Source organism: Grampus griseus (assembly GCF_964374135.1).
Source record: "Grampus griseus genome assembly, chromosome: 6".
NCBI classification, from domain to species: Eukaryota; Metazoa; Chordata; class Mammalia; order Artiodactyla; family Delphinidae; genus Grampus; species Grampus griseus.
Genome location: NC_139000.1, coordinates 79,546,282 through 79,568,220, shown reverse-complemented (window position 1 = coordinate 79,568,220; position 21,939 = coordinate 79,546,282). Strand labels below are relative to the sequence as shown.

The following is a 21,939-nucleotide window of genomic DNA, read 5'->3' as shown; positions in this document are numbered from 1 at the left end:
GCCTTCGAATAATTGCAATATATGACTCTTAGGGAACATCCTGGAATTGCCGTAAAAATCGGTAAACACATTTCATTCCAGCATCCTGCTTCTCCCCTCCCTGACTGCCCCTCAGCCAGTTCATTTAGTGAAGACAGCATTAAAAAATCTTAGCAGGTTTCTCCGCTAAGGTTTCTCCCCTCCAGTCCTTTCTACCCCAGAATAGGAGAAAGCAGATTGTAGCTTTGAAAGGGGGCGGCCACAAGCAGCTACTGTCTACAGCGCAAAAGGTGGCCTTAAAAGTAGTGAGCTTTTCCTTATGAAGGGAATGTCAGAGGCTGGACGGCTGCCTAGAAACGGCCACCGAGAGAAGAGCAGCCTGAAGTCTCTCCCATTTCAGAAACTAAGAGGTGGTGATGGGGTAGCAGCTCTCGCATAGACAGATGCTGAGAAAGCTCGTCCTCTTTGGGATAACTGCCAAGATCCAAACTTGGACCGTGGCCCAATACAGGTCCAAGTGGGGCGGGCACTTCCGGATCCGGGCATCGGGCGAGATCCTGTCAGCAGGTAATCACTGGTTGCTCTCCAGTCTGTCTCGCGACGTCATCCCACAGCGCCGGAAGTGGAGGAGTAACGTGAGCTTGTCAGCCTCCGCCGTTTCTAGGTAAGGCGGTTATGGGCCTACATCTTCTGCCTGCCGGGTTGAGAGCCGTGGGAGTGGGCCTCAGGTCGGGTCCGCTGTTGCCTGTTCGGTGATGTGCCCTGAATAACGCTCTCACGGCTTCTTTCCCGGCAGGCGTTGCAGCATCCTCCGGCTCCAGGGCTCTAGGGCTCTGGGCTGCCCATTTCCCGTCTGCCGTGTTTTGGCGGCGCTCATGTTGGCCTCCGTCCCACTTCGCGTTCGTTCACCTGTGCCCCTGACACCTGTACCTAGCTTGGAACACAAGCAGAGGAAAGATTAGAGAATGGGCACTGTCCAACCCAAGGAGGCGGCGCAGCCTGTCAGGAAGGACATTGTTTTCTCCAGAAACGCTCCATGAGAGGAACTTGAGGGCCCTTCACAGACTCCTCAACAGGCCTTACACGAAGACCAGAAGAAGCAAGCCTTTTCTCATGCAGACCAGTGATAGCGGTTCAACAAAGCAAAGATATAATTTCTGTGTGGAATTAATGTGGTCCAGGTTTGGAGCCTTTTGAGAATTTGATTTATATTGGGCGTCATTAGAACACTTGAGACAGGACTCTTCACGTGGGAAGACACAACAGATTTGTGCCCTTTCACCTTAGTTGTGCTCTCGGATGATCTTTTTACATTTCCTTAGCTCCTGCTTTCATCCTACCTTCACTATTAACAAGAATGATAGTAGTGTTGAATGCTTGTTTTTTGCCAGATACTGAACTTTTTCTTCTTAATTTAGCCCTTGTGACAACGCTGTGGTGTAGAGCACTAATTAATATCGTTTTACAGCTGAAGAAATAAAAGACTTAGCTTAAATAACTGGCCACAAGTCGCACAGTCCGTAGGTGGTGGAGGCAAGATTTGAACTTGAGCAGTTGGATTTCAGAGGCTTGGATGTTATCCACTATTTTATATTGATTTTCCTCAACTGTTTATCAAGTTCTCAAACACCTTACTCTATTGTTGTCTACTATTTTAGGGAGAAAATTGAGGTTGTCAGGTGGGCTCTCCCTCAAATTTCTGCCTCTGCCTTCCCTTCATACAGTCATCTAGCTTTACACCTATCTTTACCTTTCCTTCAGTATCAGAGGATGAGCTGTCTCCTGATCAAAGCAATTTCCTTTATTTTTGCTTCTGACCTTTCTTTTATACTTTCACCTATGAGACCTTGTTTTCATTTGTCTTTTGTGCCCTTGTCTATGTCCCAGTTATGTATAAACAAGGTCAGGTTTCTCATATCCATGTGTGTGTCATCACCCCACCCCCCACGCTCCCAAGCCAGAAAGAAAGAAAAAGTTCCTAGTGATCCATCTTCCTTTGGCTCTCATCCAGTAACTCTCTTCCCCTCTCATCCAAACTTTTAAAAGAGTATTCTAAATTCTGTCTCCAACTCCATCTGCTGTTCCTTTCTGCAGTCTAGCTTTCAGATCTGTCATTCCCCTGAAATTTTATCCTGTAGTCACTAGTGATTGATTATCAAACCAGATAGACATTCTTCAGTCATTACTGGATTCCTTTGCTGCTTTTGAAACTTGATGATACCTTTCACTCCCTACTCCTTTGCTTCTTAGGACAATACACTCAGCTGATTTATTCAACAAACATGTACTGTGATATAGAGATGAACAAGTCAAAGTGCCTCCTTCCTTTAAAGAGCTTACGTTCTGGCTGTTTTTCCATGTGCCTCTCTCACCAGTCATTTCTCCTGTGGATAGTCTTCTTCCTCCTCTCCTAAAATGTTGGGTGTTTACAAGGCTTGTGACTTTGGCCCATTGTTCTTTTCATTCTGTACACACTGCCTAGGTGAGCACATCAACTAGCTTGGTTTTAACTCCCTCCTGCATGCTCCCAAATCGAAGTGTCCGCTTAGATCTCCTCTGAGTTTCGTGCTCACCTCTGACTACCCTGGACAGCTCTGCCTGCGAGTCCCACAGACTGTTCAAATTCTGTCTTCTCTGAACTTACTCTTAGCACATCCATCACTAAATCTTGTTGATTTTGCCTCCTAAATATTTCTCAAATCTGTGCTCTTTTTTCCATCTCTATTATTGTCTTACTTTGGACCTTCTTTGATCTGAAATATGATGGCCTTCTAACTGGTATCCCCCCCTCTAGTCCTGTATCCGATGTTATCTGTTCTCCACACTACCTACCCTCCTCCCCCAAATGATCTTTGAAAACACATCTGACTGAGTCAAAGTCCTGCTAATAATATTTAAGGGGATCTGTCTGTTCATTCATACAATCTTTTCTCTCATTCAGCAAATATTTATTGTTTACTAAATTGCAAAATCCATTAGAGCTTCTAACGTTTGAGCTTTGCAGCTGGTCACCCAGGGCTCTGCTTCATCTGGACCAGCCTGCATCTCCGTCCTCTTTTTTTGCCTCATACTTAGGTTGCAGCAGTCCTGAACTGCTTCTTCATGTGCACTGTGCTGTTTCTTTGTGCACTGCCCTTGCTGTTCCCTTTGACTGGAATCTTCTCTCTGATTCCTTTCTCTTCTTCCTGCTCCTCACCTAATTAGGCTGCCCACTTTCACCTAATTAACCCAGTTAATGTATAGGTCTCATTTTAGGCCCACCTCTTATTGGAAACCTTCCTTGACACTTCCTTTCTCCAAGTCTAGGTTGGATACTCCAGCTTTGTGCTCCCACAACACCCTTTGCATAGACCAATCATTATACTTTCCACATTTGTTACAATTGTTTTTGAGTCTCTCTCCTCCACAAGACTCTGAGCCTTTTGAAGGCAGGTATGATGTATAATACCTGCATCATACAATACAAGTGAGATGTGTTACCTCCTTATTCCCAGCACCAGGGTGGCATAAGGTACATGGTAGACATGCAGTAATTTTGATTGAATGATCAAATGACTGAAGACAAAAAGTATATGATGTAGTGATTACGAACCCATTCTCAGGAGTTCCCTGGTGGTCTAGTGACTAGGATTCTGGCCTTTCACTGCCGTGTCCTGGGTTCAATCCCTGGTCGGGGAACTGAGATCCTGCAAGCCATGCAGTGTGGTCAAAAAAACCCCAAACAAGACAACAACAGCAACAAAATAACCCGTTCTCTGGAATAATTCAAATCCTATCTCTGGCACACATTGGCTGTGTGACTTGAACATGTTACTTTTCTTTTCTAAGACTTAAATTTTCCTTAGAATGAGAGTTGTGAAGATTAAATGAGATGATGTAAGTAAGACATTTAGCAAGTGCCTAGCACACGGTATGCACTTGATAAAAGTATGCTGAAGACCAGCAGATCCAGAAGTACAAGACCAGACCTAGCCTAGGCCAGTGACTTCCAGAGATCCTTCCTCCGAGTTTCCTGAATGGATGCAGTCTGTTTACAAGGAGATTATAATCTCATTTGGCCAGTGGGATTACATCCATATTTCATTTTCAGAAAAGGTAAATCCGACCACACGCAATAACAAGATGTAGAGAAGAGAAGAGGAGATGTAGAGGAGAGAAGGCTCTGTGAAGGCCTCAGGGAGGAGGTGGGACTTGGAGGTTGAGAAGAATTTTTTGTTTTTTTAGGAGGAAGGGAAGAGTATAATTCAGTACCAGGAGAGCATATTCATAATGACTTACTTGGGAGACCTGATGTAGTATGTTATACCTGAAGGATGTATGTGAGGGGAAGGAAGGAGAGAGAGGGATGGGTAAATGGGACTAGTTTTATGAAAAGAAGTGGGAGGTGAAATAAGTAACCTCTGTGGGGTTAAAGTATGAGTCTCAACTTCAAGCCTGAGGGATTTGGGATTGATCAGGGCTGTGCTGGACATTGTGGTAGCCCTCAGCCACGTGTAGCTATTGTAACTTTAAGGTAAATTTTAAAAAAGCTAAGTAAGAAATTTAGTTCCTCTGTTGCACCAGCTACATTTCAGTTGCTTGATTGTCACATGGTGGCTACGTTAGTGTTTAGAACACTTACATCATTGCAGAACATTCTTCTGGACAGCGTGTTCCAGGTTACCAGATTTCTGGCCTTGTGCGGCCCATCAGATCACTTGGGTCCCTTAAGAAATAATCAGAATTTCTTTCTGACCAGTCCCTACAACTCTGGAGTGAAAAGTGTGGGGCTGAAAAGTAGAGAATTAGGATTTACCCACATAAATGTGGAGATGGGGTTGCTCAGAGAGAGTAGCAAAGCACCCCACGTAAGAGGAGCTAGAGGAGGGGAGAGAGAAGGAAGGCAGGAGAACCTGGGTAGGATTATTATCTGGTCATTCACTTGCAAATATTTATTATATTCTTGCTGTATGCTAGGTATTAAGTGCTAGGGGTATAGTGGAAGGAAAAATGGCCTTGACTTCTGCTGTCATAGAGCTTGCAGTTTATGGAGTTTTACTGGATGAGTTATATTGAAGATTCAGGAACATCCATCCTTATGTGCTCCCCATATTCTAAAATGCTTCATTCCTAGAAGTTGGAATTGAAGGCTGAAATGGGCGAAGATATTGCTTAAGGTTAGTTACATAAGCATCCTGTAGTCACTGCTTCAGTTTCTCAAGGTGTAGTAAATAGAAACATTATAACTTCAGAACTTTAGAGGGAATGAAGCATGTGAATGTATGTTTGTGTGGGGCAGGAGGGGTAGGTCCTATTATCCTGCAAAAGTCAGCCATGCTCTCAGCTGTCCTCTGGATTCCCTCCTGTCCCTGCTATCCAACTGTTCTCTTTTCAGGCTTCTTTTATTATTACTGTGAGTAGTCAGTCACCAGATGACTTATTTCCCAATGCTTGATGAAGACATACTTCATTTCTCAGTCCATTACCTGCTCATTCATCAGTTTCCAGCAAGAGCAAACATGCCCCTCTGAACACATAGTGTTTAGAAGTGGGACTTGCCTGTAGCACCATCATCATTTGAGGCTCTGGGTTTAGGATTTTAGATTTACAGCTGACTCTTCATGCTCTTGCATCAGCTCCCTCACAAAGGAGTTGCCTTTTAGACCTAACTCTGGCCCACATTAAATTTATTAAATGACTCATCTCTGACTCTAGATTTCTCCACTCCAGCCTGCCTATACACAGCATCATTTCACCTCACTCTGCAGCTCAGACCCTGGCAGTTGTCTCCTATGGATTGTTAAATCTCCACTTTTTGGCCTAGTGTTCTTTCAACACCTTTGCCTTCTTTGGGTGGCTCTCTGGGGCAGCTCCTCTGGGTTGGCCAACTAAGGTCTGCTTCTCACCCCTCACCCATGGCTTGTCATTGCTGAAATCTGTACCGTCACTTGTGCTTTTTGAAGTGGAATGTCCACTCCCGCTCCTTTTCTTTCTTATCAGTCCCCTTGGCTCTTGGCTTTTTCTACTGGGCAGTTTCCAAAGCCTTTCCTGACTGATCCTATTTCTGTGACTGCATGTCTTCAGCACTCATTTGCTCACTCTGCTTTGCGTTATTCTGTCTTTGCAGATGGTAATGAAACTCTGATTTTGAAAAATCTGGTTTCTTTTCTCTCCCCTTTGGATACAAAGCTTGTGCAGAGCGGCTGATTGAGTGTTGCCTTGCCTGCAAGGGGTGTTTCGCAAGGAGAGGGTATTTGAGGCTTGAGCATTAGTAGGCTTCTGGAGTCTAGGGAGGTGTCCCAAAGATCTAGTCTGTCCCTCCCACAGTTCCCTGTTCTGCCCCTAGGTGATCTCATCCTCTCTTTTTACCCTAACTTCTGTGACATGTTGATGCTTCTCATATATATACATTCAGTTAAGGACAGATACTTCCTTTTTGTGTCAGAGCTGGTCATAATTCTTACAACTTTAACAACCTTGTGGCATTTACCTTTATAAGCCCCTGATTCTTTCTCTCCCCTGAAACACTTTGTTTTACTCGAAACTGTGTCTCCTGAATTGCAATTCCCAAGACTCCAAATAACGCACTTTATAGTCTCAAAACACACACACACACACACACACACACACACACACACACACACACACACACACACACACACACACACTTTCAGTCCCTTCCCCTCCTTGAGCTTCATACCCGTATATCCTAGTGTGACTCTAGGATCTTCTGCAGGCAACTTAATCTAATTGCGTTTCAATCTGAAATCATCTCTTCTTCGCTTATCATTTATCCCTAAATTATGTCTCCAGTGTTTTCCTCATTTTGGGTAATGAGTACTTCCAAATTAGAAACCTTCACTCCCTTGTTATTCCCCAAATGCAGTCAGCAATAAGTCCACCTTCACAATTTCTCCTGGCTCTTTTTCCTCTCCATCCTCTTTCTTCAGGCCTCGTCCCTCTCCCGAATTTCTTCTCTTTCTCTTCTACTGATATCCTACATGACCATAAAAGTTGTTTTACAAAAGAATATCAGACCCTCCAGTAGTGTTGTGCAGGTTGTGTATTGCACAAAGGTGCTGCATTCACACTTTAGAAATTGTAGGTTTGTATATTTATTATGACTATCTTCTGGCAGATGGCAGTAAAATGTGTTGTTCTAACATCAGTATGTTTTGACAGTTAAGGAATGGAAACCTTGATGCCTATGGAGAACATCCTCTGTTCTTATGTCCTTAGCTCTCTGCCAGGCAAGCTTCTCACCCTTTAAAACTGAGCGTGAATATCCCTTCCTTGTGAAGCCTTTTTTGATGCTCCCTACAAGAGTTAGTCTTTCCTTTCCCTGGGCTAAGGCCATATTTGGCTCCTCCCTTCTTATAGTAGATATTACATTATGTTGTAATAATTGATATATGAGTCTGCCCCATTGTACTCCAGGCCCCTGAAGGCTAGGGACAATGTTTCATCATTCTTTGATCCTCAGCAGGTAGCTTAATGTCCAGCACATAGAGTATATCAATAAACATAACAAATATTTGATTACATAGCATGACTGAGGCACAGAAGTAAATACTTTACCCATATTGTTTTATTTAATCCTCACAACACCTTCATGAGTCCTGTCATTATCACATTTTACAGGTGAGGAAATTGAGACTAGGGAGGTGAAGTCACTTGCCTCAAGATGAACAGCTGGTAAATGGCATGTGTGGTGGTGCTGGGGTGTGGTCCTGGAGGACCTGTGCTAGTTTTTCCAGCGATTCTCTTGTGTTTTGTCTCTCAGACTAATGATGCGGGTGTGCTGGTTGGTGAGACAGGACAATCGGCACCAGCGAATCAAACTTCCACATTTGGAAGCAGTCATGGTTGGACGCAGCCCCGAGACCAAGATCACTGACAAGAAATGTTCTCGACAGCAAGGTAACTGGTCATAGGATTGTGGAGATTACCATGTTTGGTTCCCTCAGATGGTGATATAATCAAAGATGTACATTTCCTGGATGGTACTGATGGAAAACCTTTTGTGTGCCATAAACAAAACTCAGGAACTGAGCTCTTTTAGCCAGTGCTAGGGCCCCATGCACTCCTGACTCCACCCTCTGAAAGTGGTTAATATTCAGTGTTGGGAGCAGGCAGGTTCTATCCTGTACTATGGGTTGGTGGAACTGAGTTCTGCACTCTGCTTTGCCCAGGGAGATTCCTCTTTGGGCAGTGAGACAATTGAATTCTGGGATTTCCAGTTTGGAACCATGTCTGAGAAGTGATGGGATGGTTTCGTCCTTTACATTTTGCCACACACAGAGGGTGGTATCTTTAAAAGACTATGACATCTAGCTCTTGAAATGCCTTTCATGGGATTTAATGAAATGAAAGTCCTTAGGAAAAATCTTTACCATGTACCTCATTTTTTACCTGTAAACTCCAGACATGCTCACTGCTACCAGGCCTCCCCCTGCAGTGTGTTTGCCATGGTTCCTAAGGCTTGGAGTCTGCAGCACTGATTATGGTTTTTCCCACATGAGTTAATCTAAATGGGAAAAAGAAAAATGCCATGCTTGAGCTGGCTAAGCCAAACATACAGAAGCAGACTCTGCTTCTTGCTCTCTGTCTGCCTTGTCACAGCAGCAGCTGTAGGGATGTGTAAGTCAGCCTGTCTAGAGGCTTTTTGTTCACGTATCTGAACACAAGTATTTAGTGTTACTTCTTCCCACACATGCTCAGACTGTTCTGTCCCTGCAATCCTTTTTCTAGAATATTCTTTCTACTCCTCCTACCCAAGGCCAGCTGAACTTCAGTTTTCCAGGAACGTATCTTTTAACTTTTTCTCTGTTGAAGGCATCTGATGGTTTCATACAATAGTGGAAGTCTTGATTTAATCCTGAGATATAAGAGCTTGTGAGAGAAATGGGTCCCCTTTCCTGACTGCAGAGTCTGTGATCCTGAGTGGGCCAAGGGCTCTGGAATAGGGAGACTTGTAGGGATTCAGTGAAGCTGCCTTATAAAGATATTAGCAGTAGCTAAGGGAGTATGTACACTGTTGGGCATTTTATGGAAGGACCTGGAGCCCTAGCCACCTGAATAATGGATGATTTTGCTCTTAGGCCTTTGAGGAAACCCTTGTCACATTGCCTCCTGGAGTGAGGCTTCATTGTCTTGTAGCGAGAACAGGAGCAAGTGCCTGGTTCTTCATGGCATTTGGGTTTAACTTTTTTCAATCTCTTTCAGTACAGTTGAAAGCGGAGTGTAACAAAGGATATGTCAAGGTAAAGCAGGTATGTCTATTTGTAACTTGGATTTCCATGTTATACTTGATGATTTTCTTACACTGTTGACTTTAGAATGTCTGTGCCAGCCAATAAAGGGTTCTCTGTCACGTGTGGAAGTGGCAGAGTAACGGAAGTGAATATTAAGCACAGTGCCTGGCACATAGTAAGTGGTGAACATAGGAGTAGCTATATTGCTATTATTATAATTATTTTCTGATTATTCCATAGGTAGGGGTCAATCCCACCAGCATTGACTCACTCATAATTGGGAAAGACCAAGAGGTGAAGCTGCAGCCTGGCCAGGTCCTCCACCTGGTGAATGAACTTTATCCATATATCATAGAGTTTGAGGAAGAGACAAAGAACCCTGGCCTGGAAACACACAGGAAGAGAAAGAGGTCAGGCAACAGTGATTCTGTAGAAAGGGATGCTGCCCAGGAAGCTGAGGCCAGTACAAGACTAGAACCTGGGAACAACTCTAGCCAGTGCTCTGTGCCCCCAAAGAAGGAGAAAGATGCATCCACCAAAAAGGTGAGGGTAGTGTGCTTGATAGATGATGTGGAGATTAAACGAGGTGTAATGACTACTTAATTGTTTTGTACGCAGTAAAGCCCAGACATGCCTAAGGGGTTATTAACCATGATGAAAGAGTCACTTGTTTGTGTCACCAGTCAGTTGGGTGAATATCCCTTTATGTACTTTTCTCTTGAATTTCTGAGGTAAGCCCCTTGAAGGTAGGGTGATAATGGCAGTGTGCTTAACACTGAGCTGCTAAAATGGGTCAGTGTATATCTATAGAAGGTTAAGATTGGAACATTCTTCATAGATCATGTGATTCACATCCTGATGTCAAAGTGGAAACTTAGGCTGTACATGGAGTGGGAGAGGGCAAAGAACATGCAGTTCACACTCTGGTGTTTCCAGCCTCTGTCTAGACATGCAGCTCTGAATATGGTAAGAAAATGGGGATGGCTTATGATTCATAAAGGAAAAGGTTGAGGTAAAGAGATATAGTTTAATTCTTAAAGACTGACCTTATTTCCAAGTTTGGTTGGACTTTGCTGATGTCCAGTATTAACTACTGACAAATTTAACTATCGCATTTGTGATTTACATTGCCCCTTTTTGCTCTAGGAATCATTGGGCCACTGGAGTCAAGGCTTGAAGATTTCAATGGAGGACCCCAAAATGCAGGTCAGAATAAAATTTTGGCATTGAAATACATTTCACGTTTTAAATGATCACTTCACAGAGTTCATAACTACAAATGAAATCCAAGGAAATTAGTCCTTCTGAGTGAGATTCGTTTTACTGGGCTATTTTGTGAGATCAAGTGGCTTTTCTCATTGTCAGTGAGTTAGCAACTGGAGTTCTTTGGAGAGAAGCCAAGTTTTTCAAATGAATATCCCTTCTGCCTTGTTCCTCCTTCTTCCTTCTTCTTCTGGGTACTATTATTATAAGGGAAGTTGTGTTAACCTTAGTGTGGTCTCTTTCAACAGAGTGTCAGATAATGTATAGTGACTGTAGTTACTGGGCTGCCCTGGGATTAATAGTCAGGCATCATCCTGGGAGGAGTCTGAGTTCTTAAATTACATCCTGGGGTGACAAGGGGCAATCTGATAGGGCTTCTTGGAACACACTTGCATGTATCATGTGGTCTCCTGTGTTAGAGTGAGAATAGTGCATTTGAGTTCATGCCTGCAGGGGTTTTACATCAGATCCTCAGGAACTATGTGCCTCTTCTGTGTGTTCTGTGTAGTGTGGTGACTGAAAACGCAGACTGGGGTCAACTAGATCTGTGTTGGAATTCTAGACTTCCCACTTAGTACTGATAACTATGTGACCTGGCACAAGACACTCAACTTATCTGAGTCTCTGTGCTTTCATTGGTCAAAATCGGGATACTAAGACCTTCTGCACAAGATTGTGGTGGGAATTAAGTGAGTTAATGAATGTGACTGTATCTGGCACACACAAGATGCACTGTAGATGTCCGTTTCCTTCTCTTGTGCCCCTCTGCTAGGTTTACAAAGATGAGCAGGTGGTGGTGATTAAGGATAAATACCCCAAGGCTCGTCACCACTGGCTGGTCTTACCATGGGCCTCCATTTCCAGTCTGAAGGCTGTGACCGGAGAACACCTTGAGCTCCTCAGACACATGCACACTGTGGGGGAAAAAGTGATTGCAGACTTTGCTGGGTCTAGCAAACTCCGCTTCCGATTGGGCTACCATGCCATTCCCAGCATGAGGTAAGCCTTGTGGGGAGTGCTGGTGTGTCCTGGTTCTATCTAGGTGGACAGATGGATTCAGCCTGGGTCTGCTGACTGTGCTCATAGCCCTGAGGTCCAGGGGAGTAGGGTGGGATGTTTCCAAGGCAGGTGGGCTGAAACTTCAACCCTCCTGCCTGACTTGCTCATAAGCCTTGAGTTCCTACTTCTGCTTATAATTCGATAACTTACAGTTCTTTGTTCTTCTCAAAGTGTAAACTCTGATAGCCTAACTTATGAACTAGATGAAGCAGCTTCATTGCCTTCGGGTGAAGAACTGTGGTCAGTGGCTTTTATCAGATTTTTCAGAAGCATCTATAACCCCTAAATGATTAGGGGCCATTGCTTTGAAGGAGGCAAGCATCACTGAATTCTTTCATGACAGCCTAGTAGATCTAAGATTTAAAATAAAATGAGAAAAAAGTGTAGAGCCTGTTTTCCTTTGGCTCATACCCAGAAGGATTCAGAAATTAATGATTGATTCTTTTCAAGGAATGAAAGCAAGGCAGATCTCCAGTTCTTTTGAGCTAAGCAACAAGATAAGCAGAGTGATTGGGTTTCTGAGTCTTTATCTTAGGCTGTTTTTTTTTTTTTTTTTTTGGTGGTAAAATACACGTAACATAAAATTTACTGTTTTAACTATTTTTAAGTGTACAGTTCAGTGGCATTAAGTACATTCACATTGTTGTGCGACCATCACCACCATCTATTTCTAGAACTTTTTTCATCTTCCTGAATTACCTCTCATTCCTTCCTCCCCCTAGCCCTTGGCAACCACGATTCTAGTTTCTGTTTCTATGAATTTGACTTCCCTAGGTACCTCATATAAGTGGAATTATACAGTATCTGTTGTTTTGTGGCTGGATTATTTCACTTAGGATAATGTCTTCAAGGTTCATCCATATTGTAGCGTGTGTCAGAATTTCTTTTGGTTATTTTATCTAACCACCTAACAGTCTTCACAGTTTATTAGGTGGGTAATTATGACTTAGATTACTGGTTACCTTAACAAGTGAAATTTTTGTGCCACATTTTTTCCCCATCAATACTCTTTATTTTAAATTGAGGCATAACTTACATACAATAAAATGCACAATAAGATCTATAGTTTGATCAGTCTTGATGTATATGCCATGTAACTGTCACTGTGATCAAGATACAGAACGTTTCTATCATCTCCCAGGAAGTTCCCTTGTGCTCCTTTCTTGCAGTCCTCCCCTCAATCCCCACGTGTTGTTCTCCTTTCTTTCAGCATAGATTAGTTTTGTCTGTTCTAGAACTTCATATAAGTGGAATCATACAATGTATCCTCTTTTTCTATCTTTTTTTGGTCAGCATAATGGATTTTGAGATTCATGCATGTTGTTGTGTATATCATGGATATACTTCATTTTTTTGCTCTTGTATAAATACCCAGAAGTGGAATTGCTAGGTCACAGGGTGGAAGTTATGTTGTATCTCATTAAAAAAATATTTTTTAATTGTTAAAACCTTATTCAAAAATTTAGGGCAAAAAGTCACCCATAATCCTATTTCCCTAATACTGCAGAGCTCATGACTAACAGCCCTTGATCACAAAGCCCTTTTCACGTAGTAATCATGGTGTCCATACCCTTTTTTTAAAAAAATTTTTAATTGGGGTGCTTCCCTGGTGGTGCAGTGGTTGAGAGTCCGTCTGCCGATGCAGGGGACACGGGTTTGTGCCCCGGTCCGGGAGGATCCCACATGCTGCGGAGCGGCTGGGCCCGTGATCCATGGCCGCTGAGCCTGCGCGTCCAGAGCCTGTGCTCCGCAACGGGAGAGGCCACAACAGTGAGAGGCCCACGTACCACAACAAAAAAAAAAAAGAAAAAAAATTTTAATTGGGGTATAGTTGCTTTACAATGCTGTGTCAGTTTCCGCTGTACAACGAAGTGAATCGATTATATGTATACATATATCCTCTCCCTCTTGGACCTCCCTTCCCCCGCCCCCATCCCACCCATTGAGGTCACCACAGAGCACCGAGCTAAGCTCCCTGTGCTATACAGCAGGTTCCCACTAGTTATCTATTTTACACATGGTAGTGTATATATGTCAATCCTAATCTCCCAATTCATCCCAGCCCCTGCTTCCCACCCTGTGTCCACACGTCTGTTTTCTGCATCTGCTATTGTGCTAAGGAGAATGCTAAAGGCAAGAGCTGTGACTGGTGTGGGTGGGAAGCAAAATGACCAGTAAGTAAAGTTTCCAGTTACATATCCTTTTATGATCACTCTTTTTTTGCGGTACGCGGGCCTCTTACCGCTGTGGCCTCTCCCATTGCGGAGCACAGGCTCTGGACGCGCAGGCCCAGCGGCCATGGCTCACGGGCCCAGCTGCTCTGCGGCGCGTGGGATCCTCCTGGACTGGGGCACAAACCCATGTCCCCTGCATCGGCAGGCGGACTCTCAACCACTGCGCCACCAGGGAAGCCCTATGATCACTCTTTATGATATCATTTTGAATAAATTAAAGATAGGAAGGAAAAGGTAATAAATTAAATATTTTTTCTATTGTAAAAGTAATATATTTTCAATTTAGAAAATATAAAACTGGAAGTATGAAGTAGAACAAAGATCTTCTATAATATCACCACTAATTAAACTCTAGACCTTATTCAAATTTCAGCCATTTTTCTTTCCATTTTTTTTCCGCTCCAGGATCCCACATTGCATTTATTTGTTGTCTCTCCTTAGTCTCCCTGATCTGTGACAGCTCCTCCTCCTTTTCTGGTTTTCATGACCTTGACACTTTTTATGAGTACTGGCTAGTTGTTTTACGGGATGTCTCTCAATTTGAGTTTGTCTGATGTTTTTTCATGACTAGATTAAGGTTATCAATATACCACAGAAATGATGTGTGTCCTTCTCAGTGCATCATATCAAGGAGTGCATGATGTCAAGATGGTTTGTTGCTCGTGATATTCACCTTGATCACTTTGTTGAGGTGGTGTCTGCCAGGTTTCTCTACTCAAAGTTACTGTTTTTCCCTTGTAATTGATGAATATCTTGGGGGGAGATGTTTAAGACTATGCTACTATATATTTTCTCCTCAAACTTTTGCCCAGTGATTTTAGCATCTATTGGTGGATCTTGCCTGCAACAGTTATTATTATGGTGTTTACCTAAAGGTAATTTTATGTTTCCCTCATTCCTTCTAATTTATTAATTGGAATTACTCTGTGTGGAAGAACTGTCCCTTCTCCCCCATTATGTATTTATTCAATACACGTATGGACTCATGGATATTTATTTTAGTCTATAGGATTTAATTTAATCTATCTCTGTTTATTGCTCAAATTGTTCCAGCTTTGGTCATTGGAAATTCCTTTAGATTGGCTCCTGTATCACTTTGACATGCCCCAAACATTTTTTGAGCTCTTTCTTATTTTCTGACTCCTTATTTTTTGGAACAAGATGTTCCAGGCTTATCTTATATTTTTCCTGTTCTAGCCCTGGAATGAACCACTTTTCCAAAGAGCCCTAGTTCTTTTTAATGGATAATGACATTTATAAGCCAAGACTAGGGCACGAGGTTTCTGTAGAGAGAAGTGGTTGGTTCCAGAGTGTCTTTGCTTCTAGGTTCTCTTAGCAGATGAAGCCAGGAAATACATGCATGAATCCTTACCCACACAGATACATGCACCTCTCTGTTTATTTCTCTGTTTACCTACCTGTACATGTGTATGGAAAGCCATGAGCTCATGCTGATACTTCTGATTCCAGTCCAACTCCACAGGTTCATCCTTGTCTTCCTGTTTCCTTTTTTGTGACTTCTTTCTCCAACAGTGAGAAATTTGGCTCTCTTTAGCTACAATTAGTTCACTTATTTGTTCAGTCCTAGTATACACATAAAATAGTTGCAGAATTGCTAATCCGCACCCAGGTGAGAAAGACATTTTACTCACTAGAGTACAGACTTTGTATATAACGTTCTTTTTAGCTTTACAGAATTCAGTCAAAATACTGTTTTCCAAGCTTAACTAGGTAGTTATTTTCTTCCTGACCCCCTTCAGTGTGGTTCCCTTTTTATTTGTAATACAGTTAGGTTTATTTGTTACTGCTTATATTCCATTTTAAATTCCCACACGGCACTGGTTGGTTTTGATGATTTGTTGGGAGAATGTGAAATATTACTGATTCTAAGAGTCAAAGCTATACAAAAAGTCATCCTACTTGGTTTAACAAGTCCAAAAGCAAACTCTTGGTTTTCTTCCTTAAACCTGCTTTTCCTGAAGCTTCTTCATCTTAGCAAGTGGCACCTCCCCAAACCTACATCCAATCCATTAGTTGGTCCCATTGGTTCTATTCCAGAATATATTCAAAATTGGATTGCTTCTTGTCATCTCGACTGCTATAGCTCCTGTCTAAAACATGATTATTTCTGGCCTGGACTGCTGCAGCAGCCTCCTAACTGGTCTCTCTGTATCCATCCTTACCCTTTCTACAGACCTTTCTCCACACAGTAGCCAGAGTGATCTTATCAAGTGTCAATCAGATAACAGGACTCCCCTGCTTAAAATCCTTCAGTGGTTCCCAGTGTAATCAGAATAAAATGCAAACCCTCTGCCAACCTATAAGACCCTTTATGATCTGGCTTCTACCTAGTCCCTGCTCCTTGTTTCCAGCCATTCCAGCCATATTTCCTTTCTGCTCCTTGGTTGCACCAAGCCCTTTTTCAGGGCCTTCACACTTGGTCTCCCCACTCCCTGAAACACTCTTTCAGATCTTTGCTTTCATGACTGCTTTCTCAGCTCAAATCACTGCCTGGGAGAGGCCTTCCCTGGACACCCTAGCTACTTAAAGAGGCAGCCTCTACCCTCAGGCACTCTCTATCCCATTCCCCTGTTTTATTTTTTTCTTAGCAATGTTAACATTTTGAATTTTCCTTGTTTATCTGTTTACTTATTTATTATTTCTCTCCCCTCATTAGAATATAATTTCTGTAAGGGCATAGGCCTTTCCCATTTTGTTCACTGCTAAATTCCCAGTGCTAGTACAGTGCTTGGCCTGAGTAGGTACTTAATGAGCCGTAAATAGTCTTTTTTTTTTTTTAATTAGGATATAGTTGCTTCACAATGTTGTGCTAGTGTCTGCTGTACAGTGAAGTGAATCAGCCATATGTATATACATATCCCCTCCCTTCTGGTTTTCCCTCCCCTCTAGGTTACCTCAGAGCATCGAGTAGAGTTCCCTGCGCTATACAGCAGGCTCTCATTGGTTATCTATTCCATACATAGCAGTGTATACATGTCAATCCCAATCTCCCAATTCATCCCATCCCCTTTCCCCTCTCAGTGTCCATGCATTTGTTCTCTACGTCTGTGTCTCTATTTCTGCTTTGCAAATAAGATCATCTATACCATTTTTTTAGATTCCTTATATATGCATTAATATATATTGGGTTTTCTCCTTCTGACTTACTTCACTCCGTATGACAGTCTCTAGGTCCATCCATGTCTCTACAAATGACCCCATTTCGTTCCTTTTAATGGCTGAGTAATATTCCATTGTGTATATGTACCACATCTTCTTTATCCATTCAACTGTCGATGGACATTTAGGTTGCTTTAAATAGTCTTAAGTGAATGAATGAATGAGTGAAGTTAAATGGAAACACTATCAATATTTTACATACCCATACTTTTTGTCATTTTGATTAAGCTAGGTTTAATGGTCAATCTTTGTTTGCTCTCAACTAGCCATGTACACCTTCATGTGATCAGCCAGGATTTTGATTCTCCTTGCCTTAAAAACAAAAAACACTGGAATTCTTTCAATACCGAATACTTCCTCGAATCACAAGGTAAACAGTGTTCTTTGGTTTTTACATTTGTTTCATTTTCTCAGTTGTTCTTTTTTTAAAAAAATTAATTAATTTACTTTTGGCTGTGTTGGGTCTTTGTTGCTGTGCACGGGCTTTCTTTAGTTGGGGTGAGAGGGGACTACTCTTCGTTGCAGTGTGCAGGCTTCTCATTGTGGTGGCTTCTCTTGTTGCAGAGCACGGGCTCTGGGCGCATGGGCTTCAGTAGTTGTGGCATGTGGGCTCAGTAGTTGTGGCTTGCAGGCTCTAGAGTGCAGGCTCAGTAGTTGTGGTGCATGGGCTTAGTTGCTTGGCAGCATGTGGGATCTTCCCCGATCAGGGATCGAACCCCTGCATTGGCAGGCGGATTCTTAACCACTGCCCCACCAGGGCCCTTCTCAGTTGTTCTTATACTTGATTCATTTGTTTCCCAAAATAACCTGGCTTCAAAAACCCATGTACAACTTTGTGTTGCCTGTACAGAGAGCCCCACTGAAAGAAACTGGGTTATTTGGATTGTAGTAGGATTGCCACTTTGCTGTGAGCAGCCTTCTTGGGGGACTTAGAATGCTGTTATGTCAGGGTCTAAAAATGATTGTTTATTTTAACAATGGGGGACTTCAGAGGTTGTCCTGAGAATTATTGGAGTTCATGGATCTGAAAGCTCTAAACAGTTATTTCTTCCTTCTGCCAGCAGCTAGGGGGCTGCCTTCCGTCAAGAGTGGTTACTTAACAGGGAAAGGCTGTGTATACAGAAGGAAGCATTTCCCAGTGTGTATACTGTGGAACTTCATCATGCTGGGATGTTAATGATGACAGCTCCCATTGACCAAGGGCTAACTAGGGGTAAAGCCCTGTGATAATTAGCCTTTGACATAGTAACATGGATTGCTTAGAGTGTATCCTGAAGGAATGTAACCATCTCAGAAATAAGTTGCTCAGATTTAGAACCTGACTGAGCCCATTTTCCCAATAGTGAATGTAACCTCAAGTTTACTAGCTTTAAGGATACCTGGCATATTTGGGAGTCAGATTTTCTTCCTTCCTTCCTTCCTTCCTTCCTTCCTTCCTTCCTTCCTTCCTTCCTTCCTCTCTCCCTCCCTCCCTCCCTCCCTCTCCCCTCCTCCCTCCTCTTTCTTTTTTCCTTCCTTCCTTCCTTCCTCTCTCCTTCCCTCCCTCCCTCCCTCTCCCCTCCTCCCTCCTCTTTCTTTTTTCCTTCCTTCCTTCCTTCCTCTCTCCCTCCCTCCCTCCCTCCCTCTCCCCTCCTCCCTCCTCTTTCTTTCTTTTTTCCTTCCTTCCTTCCTTCCTTCCTCCCTCCCTCCCTCCCTTCCTTCCTTCCTCTTTTTTTTTGTATCTGGCCTCTAAACTCTATTTCCTTGCTTGCAGCTGTGATTGAGATGGTACAAGAGGCTGGCAGAGTGACTGTCCAAGATGGGATGTGTGAGCTCTTGAAGCTGCCCCTCCGTTGTCATGAGTGCCAGCAGCTGCTGCCTTCCATTCCTCAGCTGAAAGCGCATCTCAGGAAGCACTGGCCAAAGTGATTCTGTGGAGCCTGAACTTCTGCAGCAGGTGTGGCTGATTGTTTAGACCAAATTCCTGACACCTGTTTTGGATTGTGTGTGAACTTTTATTTCTTGAATTAAAACATGCAATTTTTTTTTTTCAAAGCTTGTTCTATTCCTGAGTGGCCACAATATGGGGCGACTTGAATAGTTCAGGAATTAGGAATTAGAGTTTGTCATGGATGTGTTCTTTGGTGAGGGTGGCTGAGATAGACCTGGCCCACCATCTCCAGGAGCCACATCAGGTCTGACTAATGGGAGCAAAGCCATGTTCAAACTGATCAAACACAGGATATAGAAGCAGAGGGCTGCTTATATTTCTGTTTCTTACATTTATCCTTCCTCCTCAGAGGCAGGTGGTACCCTTTCATCAGAGCAGCCAGAATTGTCTCTTACTTATCCCGAAGGCACTGATTGGTCTTGTTCTCTGATCTTAATCTGGTCTGTAATATTCTCTGTCTTTCCCTCCTTCTTAGGGAGACTTAGTTTCTTCTGTCCCCTTCATTGCTTTCTATCCCAAACCACCCAAATGCTCCTTTTCCCAGGAAGTCTGTCTCATCAGTTCTCCTTCACTCTGAGCAAACAGGCTAGGTGAGGGGGTAGAAGGATGGAGTTTTCTTCTAATATCAGGAATTCCTGGATGGTATGGAAATACTCAGCCGTATGTTCATCACAGTTCAACTGTCAAGTCTTCTTGGTGTCTTGCTTAGATCTGTTGTCTGAAAATAAAGTTCATTTGGGGTCTCTCTTAGGTAATTGAAAACTATCAGGAGTTAGCTAATAGTCACAAAGTCAGCTCTGATGCACAAAAAGATAGTTGTTGAATGAAAAGTTGCACAGAACCCCATTGCTTCACCTTTCCCTCAGCACAAATTTGGATGGAACAGTTGGATTAAGTTACTTTTTGGATAACATCAAAACTAAAGGTGAAGGGAAGTCTAAAACATTATTTTTCATCAGTTGTTGATCTATTTGGCGGTGTGACATTTTTTGCTCTTGTTTGTAAAAAAAGAAAAGAACATCTTAACAATAACTTCTTTCTGAAGAGAGAAAAACCTCAATCCACAGAGACCACATTTGACCTGTGTCTCTCACAAATAAACAAGATGCCACAGTGGTTTTTTGGTGAGCATGGGTATAGTCATAATTAGTAGTAATTAGTGATGTATAGCAGCTAACGCTTGTCCAGCTCCTTCATTTCTGGTATTATGTTAAGTACTCTATCCAAATGATCTCATTTACTTCTTACTCTATGTAACTCTGGGGTAGCTACTATTGTTATGCCCCTTTAAAGGATGAAGATCTAAGAATCTGTAAAAGATCCTGGGCTCCAAAGTTGGTCTTGGTTCTGGTGCATTGAACTCAATATTTTCCCTCTCAGCTGAACAGTAAAATGCAGTACTAACCAGCAGAGGTCATAGACCCGCAGGGGCCTTGGGCCTGTGCTGACCAAAAGTTTCCATGGCTTTCGTTGATTTCTCTGAGGCTGGTCATTTCCTTTAAAGCCCGTTTGTCCACCATTTTTCGTCTCTGTCCTCTGTTCCTTCTGCATTCCAGGAATGTAGTCCTTACTAGCCCAGCTTATCCATAAATAGTTCCTTATCCAATAAATAGTTCCTTCTGTCTGGCTCAACTCTGGACCTTTGAGCCTGCCCAATTGTCTGCTTCCTCTCCTGCAGTGGTTGCCTCCTTACCCTGTGGCCCATGGCCTTCTCCCTCGACCCTGTGGAGGGGATGTGGCTTCATAGCTTTTCCTTTGGTGTCATCACTATGACTCTTTCTAGAATCATGGGCTTGTTGGTTAAGAACAGACTCTGGATTCAGATCTGGGTTCCAATCCTGGCTCCAGGTACTCAGAGCTGAGGGATCTTAGGCAAGTTACTTATTTTCCCTGAACTTCAGGGTTATAAGCATTAAATAGAATAATCCATGTAAAAGATTTATCGTAGTGTCTGGCACAGAGAAGGGCTCGATAAATGGTAACTGAAAGCTCTGCTTTTATTTTGGTGGGGGGAATGGTGGGGATTGGGAAAGAGGGTTCACTTGATCTATCCCCTTCTTCACATCTGATGCCTTAGAACCCAGAGAAACTCTCTTTCTAAAGGTATACTCCATGGACTCCTGAGACCAGAATTACTAGTTTCCTTTTAAAAAATATAAATACCTGGGTTCTACCCCAGAACTATTGAATCACAATCCCCTGGATCTAGGAATCAGCACTATATAACAAAAATTCAGGATGATCTTTATTCATACTAAATTTTGAGAACCAGAGTATAAATCAGCCTTTGGCTTCAAAACACCTTGCATTTCTGAAGCTTCCAGATTAGGCTGTGTCTTGCCAGGGCACATACTGTATTTTCTGGTTGGCTTTCTGGGCCAGTTATGGGTCTTCCTTCCCTTTGCAGGGTCAATGTTATTTCAGGATCCAGGAAGACCTTGGGCAGTAGATGAGGGAGAGTGACTGGCTGTAGCCACCAGCCCTTCCTTTCTGCAGGGGTTGGAGGGAGCCCCTCTGGCCCCAGGTTCTTAGCCAAGTTGAGCTGATGACTGCTCCTCTTCAATGGCTCCCATTCCCCTCTTCCTGCCCAGGGGTCAGTTTCAGAGGCTTGGCTTCGGACCCTGATGAATGTAGCTAGCCATACACTCAGAGCATATATGTTTTTTCCTCTCCTGGGTTTGTCTCTTTGATATCCAGGGATGAATAGTCCCTTCAGGGACCAGGCCATACTTGGGATGGTCATTAAGGGTCTCTACAGGTTCAGTGACATTTCCTGGAGTTTCATCCCATACATTGGATATGCCTAGATATCAGAGATTCAGGGCTCATCTGTGACAGAATTGGCCTAACTGCCTCTCTCTGTCCCAGTAATGCCAACTTGGAGACTTCCACAGAGCTCTTCCATAGACTAGATTAAAAAAAAATACATGATAGGGAAGTCCCTGGTGGTCCAGTGGTTAGGACTTGGTGCTTTCACTGTGGTGGCCTGGGTTCAATCCCTGGTTGGGGAACTAAGATCTTGCAAGCTGTGCAGCGCGGCTGAAAAAAAAAAATTGATGAA

The 21,939-nt window shown here is 43.1% G+C and overlaps 1 protein-coding gene across 4 annotated transcripts; it reads left to right on the top strand.

Annotated features, from left to right (window-relative positions):
• Positions 1-594: 594 nt before the first annotated feature.
• Positions 595-18,932, top strand: APTX (aprataxin). 4 transcript variants are annotated; one of them, XM_082655833.1, is made up of 9 exons: positions 615-643; positions 776-1,160; positions 7,742-7,878; positions 9,184-9,230; positions 9,453-9,755; positions 10,359-10,418; positions 11,248-11,474; positions 17,215-17,318; positions 18,702-18,932. In XM_082655833.1, the coding sequence occupies exons 2-9, from the start codon at positions 1,093-1,095 to the stop codon at positions 18,854-18,856; spliced, it is 1,101 nt and encodes a 366-aa protein (XP_082511959.1). In that variant the 5' UTR covers positions 615-643; positions 776-1,092; the 3' UTR covers positions 18,857-18,932. The 4 variants fall into 4 exon arrangements, with proteins under 4 accessions (XP_082511960.1, XP_082511959.1, XP_082511958.1 ...); XM_082655834.1 differs by lacking the exon at positions 776-1,160 and having other exon boundaries at positions 595-643; XM_082655832.1 differs by lacking the exon at positions 615-643 and having other exon boundaries at positions 747-1,160.
• The last annotated feature ends 3,007 nt before the right edge of the window (positions 18,933-21,939 follow it).